We start from the raw sequence: 22,642 nt of genomic DNA, 5'->3' as shown, positions 1-22,642 counted from the left end.
AATGCCAGTCAAGAGTAACTTCCATGTGGCCCCACAGGCCCCAAGGAGTATGAGAGCACCATCAGAGGATGATCTTCCAGAAGTCCTGAAATACTCAGAGTGATGTAATGTCACACCAGTTTCTCATCAAAACCCCTAGCCCTTTCAGAACTACCAAATAAATAAACTTAAGTAGAACATAAGTACTGCAAAATAAAATAAAAACAAACTATTTAACTAATGCCAGGCTTGACTAGCATAAAAATTGCTAGAAGTTTTAATATTTGGTCTAGTAAGCAGAGCACTGAACTAGGGATCTGTGACCCTTACCTCTCCGCACTACCCTCAGCCCTTTATGAGAGCTCAATCTTCCCATCTGTACCCCGAGACTGCATCTTATAGTAGTTTCCTAGGGCTGCTGTAACAAAGTACCACAAACTGGATGGCTTTAAACAATAGAAGTTTATTCACCCATAGCTCTGGAAGCCAGAAGTCCAAAATTAGGGTGTAGGCAGGGTCATGCTCCTTCTGAGGACTCTAGGCCTTCTAGGATCCTTCCTTATCTTTTCCTAGTTTCCAGTGGTTGCTGGCAGTCCTTGTCATTACTTGGTTTGTGATGTCATTACTCCTATGTCTCCAACTTCACATGGCTGTCTTCTGTGTTTGTGTCTCTGTGTCTAGATTTTCCTCTCCTAATATGGATGCTAGTTACTGAATTAGAGTCCACCCTAATCCAGTATTACCGAATTTTAACTTGATTGTATCTGCAAAGACCCTCTTTCCGAATAAGATCACATTCATGAGCACAGGGGAATTAGGATTTCAACATCTTTTTAGGGTGGGGAGGACACAATTCAACCTGTAAGACACCTGTTTTGAAGTGTGCACCTAATCATCTGCAAGATTTCCTAGATCCAAAGTTCTAGGCTCATTAAAGTGTTTATTGAATTTGCTCCCATTTTTCAAATTAGATAGCCTTTGTCTTTAGCACTATGGATCATTAATCAGACAAACCCTAGTTTTGCGCCGACCAGCTGGGTGACCCTGGCAAGTTGCCCACGAGTCCAGGGCTCCAGTTTCTTAAGCTAAGGGAGATGATACCAGCATGGCTGGGGGCACAGAGCAGACCTGTGCTTTTGGAGAAGGTTCCTCTTCTCACCTTCCTGTCACATATCTGGGAGAGAAAGCACACACCCAGGCAGTATCCAGGAGTCTCCCTAATGATGGTGGCGAAGAATGTAGAGAAGCAAGCAGCGGTTTCAATTAAAATTCACTGTTTCTTTCAGAACAGAAGAAAGTAATAAACCAATGAAGTAAATTAGTGCTGTGGAATTAATGCCCAGATAGACGAAATAAAAGAGAAATTTATGACCTTAATCAATCTCTTAAAAAAATATATACATATATACAACTCCATCATCTGCTTTATTTACACCCTCCCAAATAATTCTCAGTAATTTTCAGCAGCAGCTTTGCCAGCAGCTGCTGGCTGTGTATCTAGGAGTGCCACCCCTCCTCCATGCCCCTTCCTGGTGGGTTAGCAGGACAGGGAGCGACATGGAAGACTGACCACCAGCCCCACTGAATGACCAACACCTCATCCCTTGGGAGGCACTTCTGAGCCTCTTACACAACTGGTGGGTCCCGAGCCAGGCAGCAGCATCATTCTCTTCCCTCCAGGACTGCCTGCTCAGTCCTCTGTCCTTTTACCAAAGTTCCCCATTCCTGATTGTCATTCAGTTTTATAAAATCCTTTTTCCAAGTAACAGTTGTATTAACTCAAAGATCTGAATCTCATAAATGGGTGAAACAGATACTGTTGCCCAACTAGCAATCCTGTCCATTGAAACTTGACTTAATTTGGCAGGGGCAGGGGCAGGTCAATGATTTCCTTCATATTATTAATGGGGCACCAGTTTTCACTTCACTAAGTCTTTCCAATCCTATGTTGTACCTAAAGATGGAGATCTGGGACACCAGTCAAAGTCCTCACAAATCTACCAGTCGGCTGGTCTTGTGAATGAACACTGCATACTTACAACGGATGCCAAAGACCTCAGAGAGCCTTCATCTAGGTACAGGACCACAGAATCCTCAGTGGAAGCGAAAGGATTTTTTTTTCTTTTTCATCTACCTTTATTTCAAGGAAAGAACAATCCCCGTATTTATCCATCAGAAGGCTGACATTAAGCAGAAATAGGATTTGGAGCTGTAAAAGTATTTTAAGGGAATAAACCCTGGGAACCTCAAATAATTTCTTCATGCTATCTTCTGAAAAATGCTGTTCAAAACTGACTCTAACAAAAATTCTGTTACAGCCAAATCCTCTCCAAATAATGAGCAGAGAAAAAGATAACTGTATGCACATTTATTATGTTTGAAGATTTGTTATTATTTTGTTCTTTTCCTAATGGATTTGATTTCAAGCATTCAGAGAGCCTTTAAAAAACAAAGAACCCAGAGTCAGAGGGCAGCTCTAGATTTCTTTCCATTTTTATTTCGTTGTATTATTAATGATACATATGCATGCATAAATATATGTAGATATAGGTATAGATGTACACACTTTTTTTTTAAGGTTAACAAATCCATCACACCTTCAAACCCAGTCATTCATTTTGTACAGGATGCTTTGGTAAGGGCCATATGGAAAAGAATCCTACAAAATATTCCATACTCATTCATCAGTTCTCAACCCCCAGGAGACATTCAACAATGCCAGGAGGTATTTTGACTGTCACAGCTATTGTCCTACTCAATAATGCAGAGGACAGCCCCCACCTTGAGACTTGTCCAATCCAAAACGTTGACAGCACTGAGGTTAAGAAACTCTGAAATTAGCCCTTACGATCTTAACCAGCACACAGACAAAATCAAGCCACAGGAAGAAGAGCCAGAGTCCACCACAGGAAAGACCATGTTCTCCCTTGTGATGGCCAGCCCTGACCAAGCCCTCTGCACCCTCATAATCCCCAACCCCCATCCTTCCAGCCCATACTTGTGAGTTGATCAAATGGGGAAACCCGCAGCCTCCCAGGGAACGTAATGACAGTGTAGGAAAATTCCCTTTGTCCTTGTTCATTTGGAGCACATTCACAGGGATGCAAAGGTCACTGCTGAATTTAAATAACCCCCCTGTGATAAATCTGCATGAGCCCGATTTGTTCTACTGGACTTGTTGGATTAAATGAACACAATTTAATGTTCTATAGGACAAGGCCTCCTTTCATGGCTGAAAGAAGGAGCGAGGGTGATTTACAGTTTCATACATACTCATTCGCTACATTATCTGCTTTGTGCCTGTACTTATGAATATCAACTCATCATCTAGCGGCCATTTCTACCCATTCAGGAGAATTTAGCTTTCCATTAGGAAGGAATAAGGAATAAGAGACGGTAACAAGAGATTGCCACAGCATTCAAGCTGAAGAAAAAGCACCAATATTTGTACCCTTGTCCCTCACCTTGTGTTTTTTTCTTTTTAATCTCTGGTTTTATACACAAAAGGTTTCCTTCTGGTTTCCAGGAAAAGGTAGTTTCCTAAGCAGATTACCAACAAACAGAGCCATGCATAAAGATAAGGATTAGGTTACTTAAGATACTAAATTATTTTTGAGTACCACTATCTTATGAACTAACCCTTTTTTTATAATGACATACTAATATCCAATGTTTGTTTATTCATTAAAATAGGTCTGACCTCCACTTAGGAAGAACTTCTGGTTCATTCCATATAATTGGAAACAATACAATTGCATTCAAACATTATATAATGCAGATTTTTATTAACCACAAGTCTTACGAATCAGTGATATTTTCTTCATGGATGATTAAAGAGAGTGGATTTTCATTTCTCTCCACTTCATAAAATACAAAGTATAAGCCAGGTTATGAGAGCTGATTTGGGGGGTGGGTAAAGAGACTACTTGGAATGCATAGTCACACCTTAAAATTCCAGCAATGTGAGGCAAGAGTGAATGGATAAATTATAAAGTGGGCTACCTTGTCCTCAGGTAAATCTCTCAGCACAGTGTTACCTCCCTCTTTTGTTTCGTTTGGGTACTGAAGTCTAGAGCCTTCTAACTAAGTTCTCCAGGAAAGCAACATCAGCCTCCCTTGGGAACTTGTTGGAAATGCTCCACCTCAGGAATCTGTAGCCTAACAAGATAGCCAAGTGATTATTATCATGTTGAAGTGTGGTTTAGACTTTTCCTTCTGTTACCTTTCCTGGTTATTTACCCACTATGTCTTATGCCATACGCCAAAAGACATGCTGATAGTATTTGGAGTTGATTAAAAAACAGAGGATGTTCAGTATTTTAATAAGCTATCCCTCCCATTTAAATAGGGAAAAATGTCTAAATCCAAAGATACCAATGGATGAGGGTAGAATTTGAGGTACCTCTGCAGCAAACACACTTATGAAGAGGAACTCTTCCTCTCTACCCACGTGGTGGGCAGTGCAGCTAGTCTACCCACACATAAAGCATATTGCAGTCAGGTTTATCCCAAGATGTTCACAGAAAGTCAGAGGGAGTTCAGCTTTCTCACCACTCAAACACAGATGGAGATGCCAGTGACCAAAGCATGGACCAAAAGGAGACATATGTCACACTGCAGGGAGGAATTCAGAAAGCCTAATGCCCTAGATAATCGATCGGCAGAAGATCTGGAAAAAGCAAGGATCACCTTCATAGACAGGGGCTTTCAGTGCAGCATATGCTAATCCTGGTTGTATGCTGAGCAGAGGCAAAGGAAAACAGAAAGGGATCTTTTTACTTATGTCTTTTTCCCTCCAAAAGTATTAAGTTGGCCTCCCAAAAGAAAGATATATAACCCAAGGCTTTTATTTTTTTTTATTCATCATAGTCACAGAGAGAGAAAGAGACGCAGAGACACAGGCAGAGGGAGAAGCAGGCTCCATGCACCGGGAGCCCGACGTGGGATTCGATCCCGGCTCTCCAGGATCGCGCCCTGGGCCAAAGGCAGGCGCTAAACCACTGCGCCACCCAGGGATCCCTAGCTCAAGGCTTTTAAAAATCCAAATATTGGAACGCCTGGGTGGATCAGTGATTGAGCGCCTGCCTTTGGCCCAGGGTGTGATCCTGGAATGCCAGGATCGAGTCCCACATCAGGCTCCCTACATGGAGCCTGATTCTTCCTCCGCCTGTGTCTCTGCCTTTCTCTGTATCTCTCATGAATAAATAAATAAAATCTTTAAAAAATATTTTAAAAAAACGAATAAATAAAAATCCAAATATCACCAAAGAGAGAGATACATATTTGTTACTTCTAATGTCTTACAACACTCCAGGCATTTATGAGTCTTTTTTTTTTAATTTTTTCATTTATTTATGACAGTCACACACACAGAGAGAGAGAAACAGAGACACAGGCAGAGGGAGAAGCAGGCTCCATACACCGGGAGTCCGACGTGGGATTCGATCCCGGATCTCCAGGATTATGCCCTAGGCCAAAGGCAGGCGCTAAACCACTGTGCCACCCAGGGATCCCTTGCGAGTCTTTTAAAATTCTTTTTCTAATGGTATAATGCCTCTCAAACTAGCTTAAGTAGCAGCAGATGGGCTTTCAAGGTCAGTTTAACTTGTTTATATTCCCAAGGTAGTTTTCTGGCTCTCTCTCTCTCTCTCTGCAGATGGACCCATTCTTCCGGGCCCACTTCAGATCTGAGAAGTCCTTGCCCCAGGCCCCCTCTGACATGCTACCCTTTCCACAGAGTTTGACCATTTATTTCTTATAAACTGCCTTACATTCTTTGCTAAAGTACATTGTATGTGTGATGGTCCTATTTTTCCCATGAGAATAAATTCCCTGAATGCAGAAACCATCTCATGCCTCTGTTATATCTGCCATCTTGCAATACCTGAGGTCTAAGACAGCAGTAGACAATAGTGCACAACACACTTTCTAAGCCTGAATGGAAGGTTCCAGTGCTATACAATATGTAATGAGGAAAAACATTGCTGCCTTTCAAGTATGCCTTCCTCAAAAGACAGCGGAATTGTGAAGTACCGTATGTGCCACTTACATAAACTTTATTCTAGTGGGAAATACAGGATGATTAATAATAGTAACACCAACAGCTAAAATCTAGTGAGTGAGTGCTCTACTAAATGCTGGCATGCTTGTACTGGGCTAAGTAGTTTCCATACTATAGATAGAACTAAAATAAACATTCTAAAACCCTAGAGGAACTACTCACACCTGTTCCCCAATTGAGACTGGATAACTAGTTAATGGCCACCTTGGATTTTGTTACAAGGGCTAGAAGCAAGCATTTGCGTTCCTGTTCACCCAAAGAGGCAAGTGGACACCAGCCTGTTGGGTGTCTCCAGCTCAGAACACTTTGGTAGGGCTCTGGTTACTTATGAGCTGAGGCATACATACACAAAGAAACTGCACTGGATTGAATTCAACTGCTTAGCATGGGTTCTCTGTACAGGTCAGAAAGGACCTCAGAGTGGTACAGCTTTTGTTTTTACTCTTTAGCCACAGAAATTACTGAGTTTTTAGTAGAAATTACTGTGGTTTTAGGTCTGGTAGGGAAAAAATAGCATTTTGGGGAGAGAATGCTATTCAGTAGAGCAATCTCTCCCCCTTCTTGGGTCTGGGACATCCGTTATCTTCCGCAAGCTGTGGAACATAAGTATTGACTTTATTTGACTATGCATTAAAAATCATTAAATCTTATTTATCATGTATCACATTGCCAAAGCAAAACAAAACTATAAATTTCAACTCGACCATTAAGGAAGGAATGAAAGGTCAGTTTACTAGAGTCTACATCAAGTTGAAAAAATCTAAAGCAAAGATCTTTAATAAGTATATTGGTTGGATGCATCTCCCACTTCATTAATAAAGAATGTTACATTAACATAACTATTTCAGACAAATGGGTTTAGAAAGACAGGAAGAAATGCTAAAGCGTGAAGTGTCTCTGTAGAGAGTTTTGAGAGCTGACTACAGACTGTTCATTGGCAGCGTTATACTCAGAGCAAGGTGCTTCACAAGAATTACACCAGGCTTGCGGTTCTGTGAATCTTAACAGAAATAAGTATAGTGGTAACATGATTCTTCCAGAGCTTTGTAGTTTACCAACAACTTTCAAACACATTACAACTTTCTGTCTTCATAAATAAACCTCCTATGTAGTAAGCAGTATCATTTTCATTTTACAGATAAGAACCTGAGGTCTAGGGAGAATGAATGATGTGTCCATAAGCAGAGGTAAGGAAGTCAAGATGGGGTACCACCTTTTATTGCATTTTCAATATTTCAGGCACTATGCTAAGCATTTCACATAGGACTCCTATTTTTCTTGCAACAATCCTTGCTGTGTAATAGATATTAGTCACTTTGTTAATTTCATGTACCTTTGGGTCCCAGGAAGGCTTGGGACCCATATCATACGTTTGTAACTGTTACTAGATTTTGTTTGGAAACTAGTAGGCACAATAATAAATGTTCAGTGAGTGAATAAGTGAACAAACAAAATCTAGTGTTTTCTTATCATGTGCTTGAGAATTACAAAGTAATGCTATGTATTTCTTTTAGACAATTAGAAAAGTTAGTCTAAAATGTCATTCCTGGCACAAATGGTTTTTTAAAATCTATGGCAAGGACAGAGAAATTATAAATGTAATTAAGGCTATTATTATGCATGATAGGCTAAATTGTGATAATACAAGAGTCTCTGAAAATGCATGCCAACTTCTAAAATCTGCATAAAATACAGCTTCAGTTACATGAGTCTCTATGTTCTTCTTTGCATGTAACGTACAGCCTACATTCTTCACATCCAACCCAAATTCTTCCATGTGACTTTATTCTAAAATCTTTTCAGTGGTCAGAAGAGGAAGAGAAGAATTGAAACCGCCTTTCTGCAGTGTCTTCTAACTTCTAAAAAAGAGGGTGGTGGGCTCACTATGAATGACTCAAGTAGCAATGGAATTAGAAGGAAGGCAGAAGGTGATGGGTGGGGTTCACATTCCACAAGGTCTGTGAAACGTGAAGACATCTGTGCCCTCTATGTTTTTATTGTGACATTTCTCTTGTCTTTATCCTCTCTCTCCTTCAACTTTCTGAAGTATCAGAGTTCATTTCTCTGCCACCATATTCCACAGAGCCCTTGGCTATAGTGAGAAAGTGAATCAGGAGGGGCTTTCCACCCAGCTCAGGTCCTTGAGCAGTTTATCCAACTTAACACAGCTCTGAAAGGTTGAGCTAGTCTCCAAATCCCCAAGTCTTCTCTTTCAAGTTCCAGCAGGCTTCAATATGACCTTGATAGTGGATGACCACTCTTTGTATAATAATGGAATGCAAGTCAACTCCTGATTCAACACTCTTAAAATGTGAGAGTCCGCCTAACAAGAGGACTAACATACTTATAATTGGAGAAAATCAATTATTTCCTAAAACTTGGCATCCTTTCCAAATTATGTTCATGGGAATCTGACATCTATAAAATACATGGGGTCAGCTGTATGTTTCCTCTTTAACAAACATCGACAAAAGAAATAACTATCAACTCTATTAGGAAACCTGAGTATGTCCGCACCAGCAAACATCAAATAGTCTAGCTTTTGACACTGTCAATTCACTTGCCCAGGGTGAAACAGCAATGCCGTCTTTTTTGCATTCTTCTAAATTCCAATTAATTCAATCAAACTCTATCTGCCACAACTCTCACTGAGGGTTTGACTCTCTTTTTCAGATTAAACAAGGCAAATCACAAGAAAGCAAGAAACCTTTGAGACCTTCCCAAGTATATGTAATTGTCTCAGAATGCGTTCCTCCAAATTTGATACCTTCCCTGCCTGAGCCTTAGCCAACAAATTGTAGGGCCAATTTCTAGAAATTTTTTTAAGCAAAAGACCCAAAAACTTAAAGGTGGTACATTTTATGTAAAAATGGAGACACTGGAAATTCTTCTAAATATTGACACTACACTCACGGGTACTACAAGAATCATAAAAAATCTGGGGCTTAAATTTAAGGCTTACAGGAGATCATTTACAACAAGCTAGATGAAAGTCAAGCAAAGGAGAAGCTCCTAGAAGTAAAGGAGTCCCAAAGCCAGCTTATCCGCAGAACCCAGCCTGGGCCAGTTTTTTCCCTCCCAAGAAAGACAAAGGGGACAGTTGGCCTTCTGAGTGGCTTGGGAACCACTTTTATTATTATGAGGAAAGTAAATCTAAAGCTTTTTGTGAAAGCCTCTAATTTCTATTAGATCAGTTCACCTTGGCTCAACTGAAGTTAAAACACACCAGCCAAAATACACCAAGTAGAATGGTCGCCTTTTCAGAAACTACCCACAGAAAAAAGAATAATGTTGTTCTCTACATCATAAAATAAGTCAGGGGAAAGATAAAATGATCTAAATAAACAAGTGTCAGGCTGATGGGTTTAAAAGCTGGGCAACCAATGGAAAAAAGTCATATGAGCATTCCCTTACCTGTTTTGGTATTGATGGCAAAAAAATTCTGGGGATTCCCACTTGTAATCCTGTATGTCAGTTTCTCATTGGAACTGGAGTCAGGATCCTCAGCTTGGATCTGAATGACAGATACATCCTTTGGAGAGTTTTCCATGACAACAGGATAATAAATAGGTTCTGAGGTCAGGGGGGCATTGTCATTCACATCTTCAATTTCAATGTAGACCTCAATAGTAGAATAAAGCGGAACAACGCCCCGATCTGTGGCATACACGGTCAGCCAGTATGAACCCGTTGTCTCTCGATCAAGAATGTCTGCAGTAGAGATGACTCCTAAAAGAAAAGCAGAGAGACTGCTACAGCAAAACATTAAGTAAATTGTCCCCAATTCAGGGGGGCCTCGCTAAATAATCTTGGCATATAAAAAAATCCTTAATGTAGGACCCAATTAAGATGTTTCTCTTTATGTAAGAAAATTATTTTCTGCAAAATCATACTAAGTAGCTATCCTACCATTTGAGAAATATAATAACATTCACAAAGACTATTTGAATTTGGTGGAAGGGATATCTCAATACATATGCACGTACACACACACACATAGACACACACACACAAACAGAGAGAAGACAATAGAGAGTGATGGGAAGAGAGTAGGCCAGAGGTCAAAATACTTCCAGAGATGCATGGGAAGTCAGGGCACTATCAGGTCAGTATCTCCATTTGACCTTGATATTGAGTTCATTGCTTATGCAACCGAAAGCTCTCCCAGGGTAAATTATTTTATTTGTTCATTCACAAAAATGAAAAAGACCTTTCAAATGTTCTTTTGCCAGTTAGGATGGAAAATATTTTGTATGCAAAGATGTAATAAGCTTCCTTCACATCGTTTCCCTGAAAATCCAATGTCACAGTTATTCCAAAAGAATGAGAGAAGAAGCCAGACCGATACACTTTCTGAATGATCTTTACCATGTAACGAACCCTACAGAGGGCTCTAAATAAATTCTGAGTATCTGAGAGATACTCATGGACAATTATTTTAAATTAGGAGCAGAAAAATGCCCAATCTCCTCCCTTCAACTTTCCCGTTTCAGGGTAGAAACAAGTGCCAACCAGGAAATCAGGTGTCTGCCAGAAAAGCCAGAGAGAAAACACAGTGCTCTATCTTCACAGCACTCACCCAAAACACTGGGTTACAGAAACTTGCTACAGGAGCTCTTAAGCACTTTCACTGGGGTCGGAAAACTTGGGCTTAGCTTATAAAATCTCTTATAGTAGTCAGGATACTTGTGGAAAGCATGCAATTTGTGTAAATCTTTATTTTTACTTTTATTTTTTTAAAAGATTTTATTTATTTATTCATGAGAGGCACAGAGAGAGAGAGGCAGAGACATAGGGAGAGGGAGAAGCAGGCTCTATGCAGGGAACCTGATGCAGGACTCAATCCCAGGACTCCAGGATCATGCCCCGGGCCAAAGGCAGATGCTCAACTGCTGAGCCACCCAGGTGTCCCTGTGTAAATTTTTATACCTGAAAATACAGCCATGGAAAAAATCAAGAAATAGTTTTCCAATTCTGGACTGAATCCTCTAGCCTCTGAATTCCCATCAGACTTTAGACTGTATTAGGCATATAGTTTGGCCTACAGACCCTATATAAGCAAAATGCCAAGTATAGCAATTGGAACAGAGGAGGGCATCTGTCCAGAAATAGGTCAGAATACTCAAAGTTGCCTAAAACTCAGAATGGCTAATCTTCTAAAGGAAGGAACCTAAGTGATGGTGAAGTTCTAACTCCAAAGTTAACCAGCAAAGAACCCTGCATAGGGTTATGCAATGGAACAAAAGATAACTTTTTTTTAAAGACTTGATTTTTAAATAATCTCCACACCCAACATGGGACTCGAACTTACATCCTAAGATCAGGAGTCACATGCTCTACCGATTGAACCACCTAGGCACCCTGACAAAAGATATTAAATATTCTCAATGGAATATGCAAAACATATTGGATTTCTTGTAGATTCATGGGTGTTACCTAGAAGTCAAAATAGAGATGCCAATATGGCATCAGAAGAATAGACAGCAGATAACAGGGTAGGAAGAAAACAGGAAGAGCAAAATACAGTGATTATAAACATACTGGTTTGTGTCCATTGACTAAATGAGTAACACACATCCTTATAAACTGGACTGAGATAGAGCAGAATGTCAACATGACACTAAGGTCTGGAGACACTGGAGGGCCAGAGACCTGGCCAAATGTGAGCATACCTACAGGACTTAGGTCTATCACAAACACCATGGCAAGTTTCCTGGAATACTCACAGCAGTAAAAGCCCTAAGCCGCCATGCAGATACAAGTGACACTGAACCCCAGGGGAATTAGAGCTCTTCAAGTTAGAGGACAGTCAAGTGCCATGAAACAAAGCAGTTTCTGGAATGGAGACAAAAAGTAGGCTGGTAGGATCTGGAATGCAGTGTATGGGTTACAAAAAATGCTCTAGAGATGCTGGGAAGCACATCTTGCATGAGACCTATCAATTCAACTCACAAGCATCCACTGGCCCCTGTGCTAGACATTGGAGGAATAGTAATAACAGAGAAGATCTCAAGGGACTCATAGTCTTGCTGAGAAGACAGATCTCTCATGAGAAGATCTGCTCTGAGGGGAAAACTGCATAGCCAACAGCCAGGTTTCATCTGGTTTGGACTGATATACTAGGAAGGGCAAAAAACCTAGCGGAAGAGGGTGGGAGGCAAGTAGAATAGCATTTACTGAGCATTTATAATGTGCTGTGAGGTTGCAACATAACTCCTCTATAATATGAGCTTTATAATTCTCTTCTATGGATGAGCCATTAAGTCTCAAATGTGAGTAGGTAACTTTCCAAAAGTCGCATGGCTAATTGTAGAACTGAAGTCAGCCTGCCTCAATGCTCCAATTTCAAACCTAGACAGTATTACTTGGAAAAGGTGTTTAAACCAAGCTAGCCTAGTTTTACTACTCATATCTCAGTGTTGTGGTGATCATGTAATTAAATGTATGTTAAGAGCTTAGCAAAATACTTGCAACATAGTAGATGCTGAGTATGTTATACTGGTGTGAATCTAAGGCAACACCAAAAAGCCTTGTCAAGAGTAATCACACTCTACAGCAAGGGACAATTTGAAGAGGAGAGAAGTTTTATATGGACTCATGTGTTGGATTTTTTTCTTTTCTCTGGTTGTGTGGCACTCTTGCATATATAGCCTTTGTGACTTGCTCATGACATACCTTTATGTGAAAATATCTGGGCTATTCAGGAAACAGTAAAATAAGTCCACTAAAAAGAGGACATAACACAACAAGCAACAAAATCAAAGAAGTTGGGTCAGCTTTGCTTATGCTTTGCCTGAACACCTACCACGCACGCACTTGTTGCACTCACATGCACTCATAAGCACATGTGCATGTGTGCATGCTCTCACACATACATACACATACAGATTTGAAGAATTGCTTTGTGATCCCTGGAAATCACTTAATTCCTTTTTCTTGCACCTGTCAAACGGGAAGATGGTATATTACAGGCTTTGGACATTAAATGATTCTGAGAAGTCCTTGGATAAAAGGCATCCACTAATGCCAATTAAAATATGTAAGTGGAATATTCTACTCTATTTTTAAATAAAGGATCAGACATGTCCCTAGAAATTAGAATTCTTTCTCATTAAAATAAAATGTCTATGGCTATATTTACTCACTATCTAGAAGTGCAAATGAGTATCTTGGAACATAGTGTTCAGATATCAGTCTTATGGTCCAAAATTGTGAGGACAAAATGAAAGAATGTGCTAAAAATTACTTTTAAGATTCATCCAAGGATCCATATTAATCAGATTAATACAACCAATGCCCAAGGACAGGATTTCCTCACATCCTACTATGCTCTCATGGCTAATTATGACCTATATGGTCATAACTAAAAATGTAAACCCACATGACCTTTTCTATTAAAAAAAAACTCACTTTTGAGGTTGGCCAAAGATTACCAAAACCACATCGTGAGCCCTTAGTTTTGTGACAACTGTCACACATTACTTTTTAAAACTGAAGGTGTATCTGACAAATGGTAAACTACACATGTATAAAATAAACAATGCAGTAGGTTTTGTTACCCATGAAACCACTACCACAATCAGGATAGCAAACATAATCATAATCCCCAAAAGTATTCTCCTTCCCATTTTTAATCCCAATTAAAAATGCTCCCTACTCCAAGGCAACCCAGATTAGCTGTCACAACAGATCAATTTCCATTTTCTAGAATTTTACAGAAATGGAATCATGTAGTATGTACTCTTTTTGAATGGCTTCTTTCACACAGAATATATTATTTTGAGATTCTTCTATGTTGAGATATATACCTGTATCTACATCTATATATATCAATGCATCACTTCGTTTAATCTTTGAGTAGTATTCCATTGTATATTTGTTTCAACCATTGACTTGATAGGCATTTCAGTTGCTTTCAGTTTTTAGATATTACAAATAAAACTGCTAAGAACCTTCAGATGCAAGTTTTATGCATAAGTACTTTCATTAGTCTTGAGTAATCACCTAGGAGTAGAACGGCTATATTACATGGCAAATATATGAGTTTACCATTTTACATTCCCACTAGCAGTCAATATAGGACATTCCAGTTGCTGTATATCCTCAGTTGTGTCATACCTGGCATGATCAGTTGCCTTAGACATTCTAGTGCTATGTAGTGGTAGCCTGTAGTTTTATTTTTTTTTAAATTATTTTTTTTTATTTTTATTTATTTATGATAGTCAGAGAGAGAGAGAGAGAGAGAGAGAGAGAGAGAGAGAGAGAGGCAGATACACAGGCATTGGGAGAAGCAGGCTCCATGCACCGGGAGCCCGACGTGGGATTCGATCCCGGGTCTCCAGGATCGCACCCTGGGCCAAAGGCAGGCGCTAAACCACTGCGCCACCCAGGGATCCCCTAGCCTGTAGTTTTAATTTGCATCCTCCTGATGATGTTGAACATCTTTAAAAGTGCTTACTTTCAATCTGCACATCTTGTTTGGATAAATGTTCAGACTGTTTATTCATTCTTCTGACTGAGGTTTGTTTTCTTATTACTAAAATTTAAGAGTTCTTTATATATGGCTAAAAGTCCTTTATCAGATATATGATTTGTAAGTTTTTTTTGTCCAGGCTGCAGCTAGTCTTTTCATTCTCTTAATTATGGCTTTTGAAGAACAGAAATTTTTAATTTTAATGATAAGCAATTTTTAAATTTTTCTTTTACAGATCATGCTTTTTGTGCATCTAAGAAATCATTGCCAAATCCAAGGTCACAAAGGTTTTCTCCTACATTTTCTTCTACAATTTAAAAGTCTTAGGTCTTCTATTTATATCTATGATCAATTTAGAATTAATGCTTATACATGGTGCAATATGGGTTGAGGTTTTTTCTTTTTTTGTAGGTAGGTATTCATGGTTCCCATTTGTTGGAAAGATGATCTTTCCTCCACTGAACTGCTTTTGCATCTTTGTCAAAAATCAATTGATCATGTATGTATGAGTCTAATTCTGGATTCTTTATTTTGTTCCATCGATCTATTTTGCTATGTTTGCATCAATATCACATTGTCTTATTTAATGTAGCTTCATAGTAAGTCTTGAAATTAGGAAGCATAACTTTCAATTTTGCTCTTGTTTTTCAGAGTTGTCTGGGCTATTCCAGATCCTTTGTGCTTCCATATGAAATGGAAAATCATCTTTAGAGTTCATATAAAATTTAGGAAAATCTATTAGCATTTTAACAGGGATTATGTTAACTCTATAGATCATTTTGGAAAGAACTGACATCTTAACAACTTTGGGTCCATTGATCCACGACAATGGTGTATCTCTCCATTTATTTATGTCTTCTTTTATTTCTCTAAACAATGCTATTTATAGTTTCAGTATACAGGTCTTGCACATGTTTTGTCAAATTTATCCCTAGACATTTCATGTTTTTTATTGCTATTGTAATGATGTTATTATTTTAATTTCAATTTCAATTTTGTTTGTTGTTCATATATAAAATATGATTGATTTTTTAAATGTTGATTTTATATACTGCAGCCTTATTAAACTCACTTATTAGTTGTAATGGTTTTTTTTATAAATTCCATAGAGTTTTCTACATATATGACCATATCATCTCCAAATAGGAACAGTTTTACAACCCTTGTCATCACAACCAACACCTCCATATTTATCACTAATCACGGTGTGCCTGGTACTATGACAGGTATAATAAATGCATTATTCATTAACATCTCTAAACCCTTTCATTCATTCAGCAAGTATTTATTAGTACCAAGCACTCATGAAGTTGCTACTATTTTTATCTCCTTATTAGAGATGAGGAAGCAGGTTTAGGTTAAGTAACTTGCCAGTGGTCACTCAGCCAATAAATAGAAAATCCAGTTCTAAAAACTTGGTCTGTCAAACTTGAGACCAGTTGTTAACCAAAATATTATATTGTCTTCTTAATCCATATAGATATCAAATCCACATAGTATTTCATGTCCAAAGATTTTCCCCCCTCTGACAGAGTTATTAACTGAGCAAACAATATTAAGGTAATATTAGACTTTTCTAGTTGACTTCTCCATATTGGTTGTAAAAAAAATCATTAAAAAGGTTCTTCTTAGTCTATCCTTATAGAATATTTAAAAAATAACAGTATTGATTCTCTGCAAAGAGAGTCGGTTTTGTGTATAAGGATATGCATATTTTTAGTCCATTAGCTAACATAGTTCTGGAGCATTGATCTCCAGAAAGGAGCCTCCTTCTATCTGCCCATTACAGAAAATAGGCCTGTAAGTAGAGTCTCTGTCTGGTTGCTTAATTGCTATACAGTCTCACTCCCTACAACAGTGTCTGGCATATACTAGGCACACAATAAATATGTGTTCATAAAAGCATTTAGTTCCTAACACCGAATCAGCAGTAAATTAGTTTACCTACTGATGAGATAAGTCAGCCTTACTTGATCAGACACAAAAGGGACCTCAAAGACCACTCAGTATTACCGACCACTAATGAAAACAGCCTTCCCACAACATCTCTGACCTGAACACCCAGCCTCTGCTTGAAATCTGGTGACAGGGCTCTCACTATTTACTAGGGAGTTTCAGGTAATACGAAGTTCTTCCCACTGAGGCAAAAGTCCCATCCCTTTCTAGTTTTGAATGCTCTTTCTATCTGCACCCCTGCTCACATCCCAGAATAATACAGATCAAGTCTGCAAACCACCTGTGAGAGGTCTTCATAAGATATCAGAAGAGGACACCCTCATTCCAGGGTGTTTCCTCCCCAGTCTAAGAATTCTGTCCTCACAATATCACATAGGCTTCTAGTCCTTTCTTCCTCCCCATCTCTGCCTCTGAATCAAGAAGACACAAAGCTCTGTCCATTCACAAATGTGCACTGAGTGGGGGTAGAAATGGGTGATTAATAATAAATCTTATTCAAAAGATAAACTATCCACAGTGAGCTTTTAGCATGCTCCAGGTAGTACAGCTCAGTGGAAAGGACTCAGGTAAAATATCCCAGATGGGGACACATCTTATCCCTCACATTTTCATCTACCATGGAAACACTTCAAGTATACGCAATTGAGATGCTCAAATTTTATGCTGATATTTATGAAAATGTCATTTAATAAAGTCTTTAAAAATGCAGTTGAGGGCACCTGGGTGGCTCAGTCAGTTAAGCATCTGACTCTTGATTTTGGCTCAGGTCATGATCTCAGGGTCCTGAGATCGAACCTGGTGCCAGGCTCTGTACTCAGCAGGGAGTCTGCTTGAGATCTTTTCCCTCTCCTTCTGCTTCTCTCCCCCCATGCATACACTTCCCTCTCTTAAATAAATAAAAACATAAAATCTTTAAACAAATACAGTTGGGATTTTTAAATGATTTTTTGTTTTTGAGATATGTTTATAAATTTTTTTCTTCTCCTCTTTCATCATTATTTGCTGTATAATAAAGGTAGCAGAGGACTGGAATTATTTGGGCATCTTAATATTTAATTGTATGGGCAGATGCGCAAACAGTAATTAATTGCTACAGAACCACGTACAGCTTAAACTAGAATTAGACCCGCATGAAGTGCATTTAGCTGTAATTGTTCCTTTTTAGACACAAATATTAGAAAAAATATGTGTATATTGTTCTCATTGAATAAGTTCTCAAAGGAAAAACTGTGTGTAGTTGTTCATAATCAGGTGACCATTATATGCTGAGTTGCTCATCAGCCACATCTCCATATGCCACATCCTAGGTCTCAAATGACATCTAACCCCAAAAGAATGCACCCCAACACCCCCAGTAGCTCTACTAATAGCTCTCAACTGGTTCAGGGAATGCTTTGGGGTAGTGAGCTTATCACATGATGAACATTCCTTCACCAAAGTAAATAATACAGATTCTGCGACAGGTAAAAAAAAAATAAATAACAACAACAACAACAACAAAACACCACACACAGACACACACACACACACACACAAACAGACAAAACAACTTAAAAAAAAGCCTCTGAGTGGCTTAGTCAGTTAAGGGAGTGACTGTTGGTTTCAGCTCAGGTCATGATCTTGAGGTCCTGGGATCAAGCCCTGGGATGAGCCCCACATCCAGTTCTGCTCTCAGGGGGTAGTCTGCTTGAGGATTCTCTCTCCCTCTCCCTTTGCCCCTCCCCCAACTTGTGCTCTTTCTCTCTCTCTCTAAAATAAATAAATAAATCTTTTAAAAAAACACAACCTTGATAGCATATTCACTGTAGATGCCCTCAATGAGGTCTATTTGTGCATATATGTTTAATTATGACTTTTAATTAGTCAAAATATTAACTGCCAATTCTCAGTGCATTGGACACTTTTGTTAAGTTTTTATTTTGTAGTAATGATTGATTCACAGGAAGGTAAAAAAAAATGTACATGGAGTTCTCAGGCACCCTTCAGCTAACCTCCCCTGTTGTTAGCATCTAAGGGCATTTTTATATTGCTTATTCCTTCAAGAATCAAACTCTTACTGGAGTTATTTCTGAGAACACATGGAATTCCTTCATGGGATCCATAACCACTTTTATCCAACCCTTGCTTGCTGGCAGCAGGATCACAGAGATACTATTTTTCTTTCTGTTCCTATTCATCCCTGGACTTGTATAAGGCTCTTAATGCCTTAACAGGGACCATTGTTCTGAGCAGAGGGTGGTAATAATTAAGGAAGAATGGGGATTTTATCCTCATAGGCCTAGCCAGGGTCACTCAATGCACTACTGTGGTTATATCTATAATTGCTACCAGTCTAAAATATACGTACAACCCTGATGAGCTGAAATGGGATGAGGCAAGATGAACAGAGAAATTGTGAGCGGAGAGAATCTTAACTTAGATGCTTAAAATGCTTAGAATTTCAGTGTGAACATATACATATATTTTATGTACCCTCTATATCACATACTTGATATATAATATATTTAAACACACACTTTAATGTACTTTTTAAATTGGTGATTTTAAGTGAATCGCCCAGCTAATCAAGTGGCAAAGTCAGGCCTGGAATCTAGAGCACTGAATAGGAGTCACACACTCTTTTCATTACAGAAGTTGCCTGCTGATCTATCCACATGTGTCCATTATCATGAAAAAGAAGGCAATTCCATGCCCCTGTGCTCCTTGCAGTGGGTTGGTATCAGCTCTTTGGTAATAGGAAATTCAATAGTTTCATTCCTTTCCTCAATTTCTAAAAGTTGCTGCAATGTATTATTCAGAATCCATTTTTATGTCTTCTCAGAAGATTCTCCAATGTTGGATTGGTTTGAGACCAGGCAAATTGGAGGACCGAGCATTCCTTGAAAGTCCATTACTCCTCTGCCTCTGTGTACATCTGCACATGCATGATGCTTCTTTGTCCCCTGCCTCCACATATAGACCTCTCTGTTCTTCACCTTTTCAAGGAGGTTTCAGATTCAGAGAAAACCTTCTCATTCAGAGGGCCAGGGCTGGGACTCACCCCTTCTGCCTCTTCCTTAGCACCTTTTTTTTGTCCCTTTATCTTAGGGAACGTTATAAATGCTGAGTAAGTAAATGAAGGATAGCAGATGTCTGGCAGATGCAGGCAAGTTGGGGATATCTGGCTCTTCATAGACAGAGCTCTGAAAAATACCCACATTACAGAAACAACAACAAACAAAACCTAAGTCAACTAGATTTTCACTACCCTGTAATCAGTGAGCAAAATAAAATGAATTTGTCATTGATTTTAGACTTCTCTAATATATATGCAGAATTGATAGTCAACTGGCTCTGAAATTCAAAGCCTCATCTGCAAATTATCCTATTTAAAAGACAAATTTTCTTAGAACTTACATCTGGTTTGGGGTTGCTCCCTTTGCTACCTAGCATGCACATGGTGTCATGTTAATATCCTCAAGACTTGAAGCAAAAACAAAGCTTGATGAAGACATCAGTTGATGTTATCATGCACTTAAATGCGGCACTGCTCCCAGGTATACACTGTGGGCAGTCAGATTCAAAGCCTCAGGCTCCCAGATAAAACCTAAGCAAGGCGCTCCCTTTCTGTGGGCTCTAGTCCATGGATTCACATGCAGCCTGGACACTTTTGTTCTACTCTGTTCCCTCCTCTTCATGCCGACTCCTATTGATTAGAGATCTTTCATCTTTGCAAGAGGAGAAGAAAAACTCACAACACAGTTGTTGGGAACAATTATGTCCTGAAATACAGGCCGCCTTCTCTCCTCATTCTTTCCCAAGACTTGGAAGCTGGAGAGCTAAGATTAAGGCAAAGGGCTTAATTCAAGCTGACAGCTCTCCTGGTCTGTTTGGAATTCAAGAATTCTAAAATTTAGCTGCAAGCTTGAAAGCCTCCCTGGCTATGAAGTTCTGGAGGCTCAGTAAACATACATGCGGTACTTGATTTTTTTTTTAAGCAAACACTTTGGGACCAGTTTTTAATAGATTAAAAAAATGGATACCTGTTCTCTCTTTACAGTAATTCTAGTCTGGGTAGCAGGCACCAGGCACTAGCAGTTTGAAAATAGGAAGCAGAAAGAGGACCAAGCTGTGAGTAACACATCAGCTGGCATTCGGTTTTATTTTGTTTTGTTTTTTCCTTTCCTATAATCCAGATTATTCCCAGCCTCAAACCCTTTCTGCGGTCTGTGCTAATTGGCATAACCAACATGCACAGGGCAATGATCTAGAGCCTCACGGCTGACTAGAACAGAAGTTTGAAATCTAAAGCAATGGCAAAATGCTCTCAGACAACCCAGGAAAGAAAGTGAAAAAGAAATTCTGTTAAGTGTCTGAACACATGGAGGTTATTACATTTATGTGAAGGGTGGCAATTAGCCAGGTTCTATTTCTTTAGAAGAAGAAGGAAGCACAAACTTCAGTACAAAGGATTTTGATTAGATACCTAGAACTATTTTCTGATAACAAAGGTAGGCAAACAAAGGAATTGGTATCTGAGGGGAAGTGAAATTCTTTTTTGTTCCTATGTTTCAGTGATGTATGATAGGTAGGTAGGTAGATGGATAGATGGATCCAGAGGAGCAGAGGAGGCAGGAAGTGAAGCAGGAAAGAAGGGAGGAAGAAGGAAGAAGCAGGAAGAGAGGAAGGAAGGAAGGATCTTTGGCCTAGCATGAAGTTTGGGAGCATTCACATTTGGTAACTAGGTAAAGCTTTGTTTTAAAAAATGTTTAAGACTTCATTATAGAAGAAATTAGGTAATATAGATGAATTTTTTAAAAATTTCCCCTCATTTGCTCATGGCCTAGAGATAATAACTGTTAATATCCTTGGTGCATTGCCTTTGTTCTATATTCTTGTCACCTTAAAGCAGCATATTTTCCTGTCATTGAAAATCCTCACTGACCACTGCTTACTGAACTTCTTTCCACATCAATAACTGAAGTTCCATGTGATTGCTTTTTAATGACCGTGTAGCAGTAATGCCCACTTGCCACTAGGCCACAAACACAAGAAAATATACATTCCCTATGTGCAAGAATTTCCTTGGTTCCATCATTGTTGCATACCCTAGTATACACTAGATGCTCAAAAAATATTTATTGAAATGCCCTAATGAAGTTAATCCTTTACTCAATGAGACCCCACTGGTTAGGTCGTTAATTGGGTCATATTTTGTTTTTTCACCATTATAATTCATGCATTGATGAGTAACCTTATAACTACATCTTTTTTCAACACTTTTTAGGATAAACTCCTAAAAGTTGAGTTGATGGGACAAAGCATATATATCATTTTAAAGCATTTGAATCAACTATCTTCCAGAAAGTTTCTACCAATTATATGCCTACCAGCAGTTTCTGATACACATCTTGTAAAGATTGAATCTTGTATTATTGTTGAGAAGAATAAAAAAATAAAAAAAAACACAATACTACAATTTTCCATCTATGGAAATAACAGTAGACCTCATATATAAAACTCTTTAAACAATTCCCCATTGTTTAATCATTTGACTCACGACAAAATGCCATGTTTTTGTGGTAAGACAATACATTGCTGACAGAGAAGTAGTGCTGAAAATTTTGTTGAAAAGACAGACTGTATATAAGGCATAACTTTAATTAAATTAAAATTTGTCCACAAAATCAAACTCTTCTGTCTTGAACAGTGCTGTGGGATTTTTCAATGAAATGTCAGACCATAACCCTTAGCTCTTCAAGTAAGAACATTTTCAGGTGGATGTGCTGTCAGATATTGGTCATGCTTTAATCCAATATTTAGGCTTATTTACTACTGACTGTAACCCAGCACAGAGTATTTGGGATCTTTGAGAAGACTAGCTATCATGAGTCTTTAAAAAAAAAGATTTTATTTATTTATTTCAGAGAGAGATAGAGACAAAGTATAAGCAGGGGGGAGGAAGCAGAGGGAGAAGCAAACTTCCCGCTGAGCAGGGAGCCCAAAAGGGGGCTCCATCCCAGGACCCAGAGATCATGACCTGAGCCGAAAGCAGACCCTTAACTGACTGAGCCACCCAGGCACCCCTGTGAGTCTTCATTTCGATTGGAAATTTGAGTTTTGTTTGGAAAAAGCTTTTTACCTTCAAAAAACAGGACTTCAAGAAAGACTCCCTACATCAACATAACTGGAAT

The 22,642-nt window shown here is 38.9% G+C and overlaps 1 protein-coding gene across 1 annotated transcript in view; it reads right to left on the bottom strand.

The window, feature by feature from the left end:
- Window positions 1–22,642, bottom strand: part of FAT3 (FAT atypical cadherin 3) — a 652,865-nt gene that overhangs the window by 340,866 nt on the left and 289,357 nt on the right. The window contains exon 3 of the mRNA XM_055320836.1: window positions 9,455–9,769. Within this exon, the coding sequence (XP_055176811.1) occupies window positions 9,455–9,769 (315 nt within the window). The remainder of the gene's footprint in view (window positions 1–9,454; window positions 9,770–22,642) is intronic.

This window comes from Nyctereutes procyonoides, unplaced genomic scaffold (genome assembly GCF_905146905.1).
Source record: "Nyctereutes procyonoides isolate TBG_1078 unplaced genomic scaffold, NYPRO_anot_genome, whole genome shotgun sequence".
NCBI classification, from domain to species: domain Eukaryota; kingdom Metazoa; phylum Chordata; class Mammalia; order Carnivora; family Canidae; genus Nyctereutes; species Nyctereutes procyonoides.
The sequence above is the reverse complement of the archived record's forward strand: the minus strand, read 5'-3'. Positions and strand labels throughout refer to the sequence as shown.